The sequence below is a fragment of the Lipotes vexillifer genome, unplaced genomic scaffold (genome assembly GCF_000442215.2).
Source record: "Lipotes vexillifer unplaced genomic scaffold, Lipotes_vexillifer_v1.1 scaffold774, whole genome shotgun sequence".
NCBI lineage: Eukaryota > Metazoa > Chordata > Mammalia > Artiodactyla > Lipotidae > Lipotes > Lipotes vexillifer.
The window spans coordinates 22,770-28,538 of NW_006788102.1; the positions used below are offsets into that span (position 1 = coordinate 22,770).

At 58.7% G+C, this 5,769-nt stretch overlaps 1 protein-coding gene across 1 annotated transcript in view; it reads left to right on the top strand.

Moving 5' to 3' along the window:
* Positions 1 to 5,769, top strand: part of LOC103082863 (nuclear pore membrane glycoprotein 210-like) — a gene marked incomplete at its 5' end in the record, with an annotated part of 44,270 nt that overhangs the window by 21,530 nt on the left and 16,971 nt on the right. The window contains 3 exons of the mRNA XM_007461242.1: positions 894 to 1,025; positions 2,208 to 2,366; positions 5,743 to 5,761. Coding sequence (XP_007461304.1) covers positions 894 to 1,025; positions 2,208 to 2,366; positions 5,743 to 5,761 — 310 coding nt within the window. The remainder of the gene's footprint in view (positions 1 to 893; positions 1,026 to 2,207; positions 2,367 to 5,742; positions 5,762 to 5,769) is intronic.

Sequence of the window (5,769 nt, forward strand, 5' to 3'; positions counted from 1 at the left end):
GCTGAACCCTGTTTACCACAGGGGTCCAGCTTCACTCCCCTGGCTTTCCTGCTGCAGCCAAAGGCTCCCTGCCATTCTCCCCAACGGCGCCTTCTCCTCTTACGCACGGCGCTTACGCCTGTCGCCCCGTGTGGGTGCCGTCAGCAGGTGATGCCTATGTCTCCACCAGTCTGTCGCCCTCCCGCACCTAGAATGGCACCTGGCACCTCGCAGGAGCCGGTGTTTGGACGGTGTGTAGCTTTCTCGGTGCTTTCTGTGTATTAGTCCACGTGGTGCACATAACAGCCCCGAGCGGTAGCTCCGGGGTCATGTCCGTGTCACAGAAGAGGAGGTGTGCACGTGGCAGGCTTAGGGCGTCTGCACAGCTGGCAAGTGGCGGGACGGGGCGCTGACCCACAGCCTGGCTCAGGTCCGTCCCCGCCTTTCGCCGTGTCACCTCCACGTGCTCCCTCTGGTCGGCGCTCGGTCAATTCAGATTGTCGGAGACCGAGTCCACCCCTCGTGAGCAGGGACCCTCGCTAGACTGAGAAAGAGGGGAGCAGGGTAAGCTGTGTGGCGGGGGCTGGGGGCGCTGCAGGTGTCCCAGAGCTAGAGGCGGTCATTTAGGAATGGGGTCTCCCGGTCGAGCTGCGACAGCCTGCAGCCCAAGAAGGACGGGAGGTGCGGGGCTGGTGCTGTGTTCCGCTCGGTCCTTTGCTGTTTCGTCAGGCCTCCTGGGACCTATGCCGCGCCTGCCGCTGCTTAGGGAGGAATTGGGTGCGGCTCCCGTTGCCCCGCGGAGATGGGGAAGCACCCAGCAGCGGGCGGCAGCTCAGACAGTGCCCCGGAGCGTCCGGGGGGTGGGGCTCCAGCCGCTGGACCCCGGCGGTCATGGGCCTGGCTTCTCCCCGCAGATGCCTGTCTACGTCACCGGGATCACCAACAACCAGAACCCTTTCTCCTTCGGCAATGCCGTGCCGGGCCTGACCTTCCACTGGTCTGTCACCAAGCGAGACATCTTGGACGTCCGGGGACGGCACCACGAGGTACCCCAGAGTCCCCCGACTCCATCCCAGACAGTGTTGGGGTGGGAGGGTTCTCACCACGTGTCTTGCACTTCACGCCCTCTCGCGGCTCCGTGACTCCTTCTCGCAAGGCTGCAGCCATACTGTCCCTCCCCAGTATCCCTCCCGGCTTCTCAGTCTTGCTCATGTCCAGGAACCCGGCCGCCCAGCTGCCCCCTCGCGGTTCCCAGGACAGTCTGCAGCCTTTTCATTTTAAGCACATTCTTGCCAACCAGCTGTGCTGCACAGGGGCTTAGTGACCTGCTAGCGGAAGGCAGCAAAAACGACAGCCTGGTGGGGACGTCACAGAAGTTCCAGAACGTCTCGGGGTCCTGGTCGGGGTCCCCAGTCTGTAGCTTCTGACCTCCTTTCTGACATGACGCCTGGCAGCCCTGGGGTTTTCTCCAGGTTTATCCCAGGACGTCACCCCTGTCCCCTTAGGCCTCCCTAGGGGGTCCCCGGCCCCTCCCTAAGTCTCAGCTGGAGAGAGCATGCTACCCCCGTTTGTATGAGCTGGAGCCCATGCGAGAGGAGGGGGGATGTGCCCGGGGTCGCCCAGCCAGTGGGCTATGGGCCGGGTGCCGGCCCTGGTGACTACAGGCTGCCACCCCGTGTGGGCCTTGGTCACCTAGGACCCGAGTGGGGTTGGTGCTGGGGGTTTCTTCTTGTCTTATCCATGGACGGCGGGGAGGGGGCCGGGCATGGGATGGGGGGTCTCCTGGAAGCTGCCTGAAGCTCATCTAGTGCAGGACGAGGGCCTCCCCCCGACCCTATGGGACCAGAGTCCCGTCCCCAGACTGTCCCCGTGGTATGCAGACGTGTGACTTTTTCACAGATAGCTCACGATGGGGGCTCTAGGGGGGAACACCCCAAGTCTAACATTTTCTTGGTGATTCGCCTGACCCCCCGCACAGTCGAGGCTCTGAGAGGTCCTGTGTGAGAACGCTGGTTGGCCTATAGCCTCTTTCACAGGCTACTGTGAACAGTGTGAATCGTAGCATGGGGCGCCCTGCGCTCGTGCTGGGGTGGCCACAGGCTGCAGCCCCCTGTTAGCAGGCCCTGAGGGGGCGGGAAGGCAGCAGGATGAGAGCAGGCAGGCAGTGCAGGGAGTCTGGGGCTCCTGTCCGGCTCTGCCCTTGGGGACACTTTTGCCACCTGTCGCAGGCATCGCTCCAGCTGCCGTCGCAGTACAACTTTGCCATGAACGTGCACGGCCGGGTGAAGGGCCGCACCGGGCTGAGGGTGGTGGTCAAGGCCCAGGACCCCACAGCCGGGCAGCTGCTGGGCCTCGCCAAAGAGCTCTCTGACGAGATCCAAATCCAGGTAAAGGACAGGTGGGCAGAAGCCACCATTAGCGGGAGAGCAAAGGCCAACCCAGCAGCCCTGCTCCTCCCAGGGGCCTTGTGAGCACATGTCAGGGGGCTGGGGGAGCCCAGAGATGGGGTGACCCAGGGCCTCACGGAGGGGGTATGTTTCAGGATTGCGGGGCCTGGCATGTGCACAGGGCTGAAGGTCTGCAGTAGCTTAATGTGCTCCCAGAATAGCAGGTAGTTCTGAGCTCAGAGTCTGGGGTGCCTTCTTGGGGGAAAAGGCTGGAAAATTGTCTGAGCCGGGCATTCATTTAGTTGTCTGTATATTTCACAAACATGTGGTGCACTTAGCAGAAGCAGACACACTCTCCCCACTTCCCAGGCCGGCTCCCACAAAGCCTGCAGGGCAGGAGCTGCAGGTGCAGCTGCCCTAGATGAGCCCGCAGCCCCGGGGGTGAAGTGCCCCTGCGGGTCCCAGGGAGTGGGCAGCAGAGGGTCCCGAAAGGCCTCGAGGGACGTGCCCTGCAAGACAGAGGGTGCGACCCATCGTTCACTGGTGGAAACCGAGCCTCAGGACGGGAGGTGGCCTGCTCAGAGCCCTTCGAGGGGGCACCCAGCAGGACTCGGACCAGGCAGGACCAGAGCCCAGCCACCCCTGTCCAGCCCAGGGCTCGACCCACGTCTCTCTCTACCACCCCTGCCCCCTCTGAACCCCTCTGTAAAAACAACGAAGAGCATTTTTAGCTTCAGGGACCCCATTTTGCTAATCTGGGACTCAGTAATGTCTGGGTTCCCCTAAATTGCAAAGAAAAACTGATAGCAGCCCCTTAGTATCATGAGAAGAGGAATGGGCTCAAGCCCCCTCTTGAGGAAGGAGCAAACCATTTCTAAACCAGGCACATACCTCATTAGGGGTAAAGAAGCAGATTTCAAAGAGAGAAACGCCTGCCTGCCAACCCCCCTCACCCCTGCCTGCACAGGCACACACACAAACACACACACATACAGACACACACACCACACACACACAGGCACACACACATACAGACACACACAGATACACACAAACCACACACACACGTACACACAGACACACACACAGACACACACAGGCACACACAGATATACACAAACCACACACACACATACACACAAACACACACATATACAGACACGCACACAGACACAGGCACACAAACCACACACACAGGCACGCACACATACAGACACGCACACAGACACAGATACACACAAACCACACACACATACACGCACACAGACACACACACAAACCACACACACAGACACGCACACACATACAAACACACATACAGACACGCACACAGACACACACAGGCACACAAACCACACACACATACAGACACGCACACACAGATACAAACCACACACACGTACACACAAACACACATACAGACACACACACAAACCACACAGGCACACACAGACACAAAACACACATACAGACACGCACACAGACACACAAACACACACACATACAGACACACAGGCGCACACACATACAGACATGCACAGACACACACAGATACACACAAACCACACACACAGGCACACACACACACAGACATGCACACAGACACACACACACACACACACACACTACACATGCACACAAACACACACACACAGACATGCACACAGACACACACCACATAACACACAGGCACACACACACAGACACGCACACATACAAACACACACATAGACACACACACACGGACAAATAACACACGTAGAAATACACAGATACATGCTCTTCCTAGCTGAAAACAAAAGGAAGCAAGTTCTGACACCTGTCCTGAAATTAAAGACAGGGCTTTGCAGCTGCCAAATTCTGTGACCTGTCAGGTCGTCTGACCTCAGTCAGGTCGTCTAACCTCTCTGCGCCTCGGTGTCCCTGGCTGACAGCAGATGGGTTTTGAGTACATCGGAAACTTAGAGACGCTGGATCCAGCCCACAGAGGTGTTTTATTTGGCTCATTCAGTGCTTTGAAACAATTTTTATTTGTTGCCAACATTTAAAAATAGGAAGATTTTGTCTAAAAGCCCAGTATGAATACATGGCATGATGCCACATGCTGGCAAGACCAGCAAGAGATAAGGGCCAGCCAGCCTCCCATTGATAGAGAGGGGCCCCCCAGTATCACAGGCCCCCCAGGCCCCGTCGTCTCCCTGGCACCGAGGCCGTTCACCATGGTGCTGGCAGTGGTGCTTTTCTGCCGGTCACATAATAGGAGAGGAAGCTCCCCCTGTACCTTCACCTCCATCTCAAGAGGGACCACAGAGGTCCATGCCTGAGAAAAATGGGAGGGGACCTGCCTGTGCGTGTATTTCCTGCGAGATACGTAATCAGTGAGGCAGCTTCCCTCTGGATGCCGCCTGCCTGGCAGAAGTGCTCACGCAACTCCAGAACCCGGTCTGGCTCCCAAGGCCGTGCTCCATGCCCTGTGAGGAAGCACTGCCACTCCATCGTGTCGCACGAATCCCCCAGCTCTGTGAGACAAGCGTGGCAAGGATGATTACTTCTAGACCCTTTTCACAGATGAGGAGATCGAGGTTGAGTGTATGGTCAGAACATGGCGGTGCGCGGAGGGAGGGGAGTCAGGCCAGTTTCCTCTTGGAAAATCATCCATCAGATCAGATGATTTTAGACACAGGCCCTTAGGAGCGTCCAGCTGGTCTGGTCGGAGCAGAAGCCAGCGGGGAGCCAAAGCTGTGCTTGGCATCTAGGCTCGGATGCCAAGCACGCCAGCAGCCCTGAGGGTCCCTGGAGATAGGTACCTGAAGGGTGCTGGGCGCGTCAGGCTGCGTCCAGAGAGGGGTCTGGAGCCCCAGGGAAGGGCTGCCTCCGTGGCAGGATTAAGAGTCCATCCGACATCATCGGGTTTATCGGCTGCTGGCCTGAGGTCACCAGGCACCCCGTACCAGTTCTGTGCGGATCCTGCCGGAGCCGGGCAGGCTAGAGGGTGAGAGGCAGGGCTGAGGGGGTGGATCTGGGAGGGGCATGTAAGGAGCAGCATGTCTCTCTGAGAGGTGAATTGAGAGCTTTCTCCAGGCGCTGTCCTGGCAGCATCACCAAGCAGGACCCTGGGCCCTGTCACTCTGCCGCTTTCCACACACATATGTCCCGAGGGCGCAGGGGAGGCCCCTGCTTCTGTGAAGCAGCCCCAGAGGCCTCACCAGCGCACCTGCTGTCCCTCCTCATCGTGCCTTTTAAAGCTCAGCCCTCGCCACCACATCACCAGCTGCATACCTGGTGCTGGCACTGGGCTCCCTCACCCCTGGGAGACAAGCAGACCCTGGACGTGGTTCCAGGGATCACAGGAAACAAAACTCCCCCTCTCTTCCAGGTGTTTGAAAAGCTGCGGCTGCTGAAC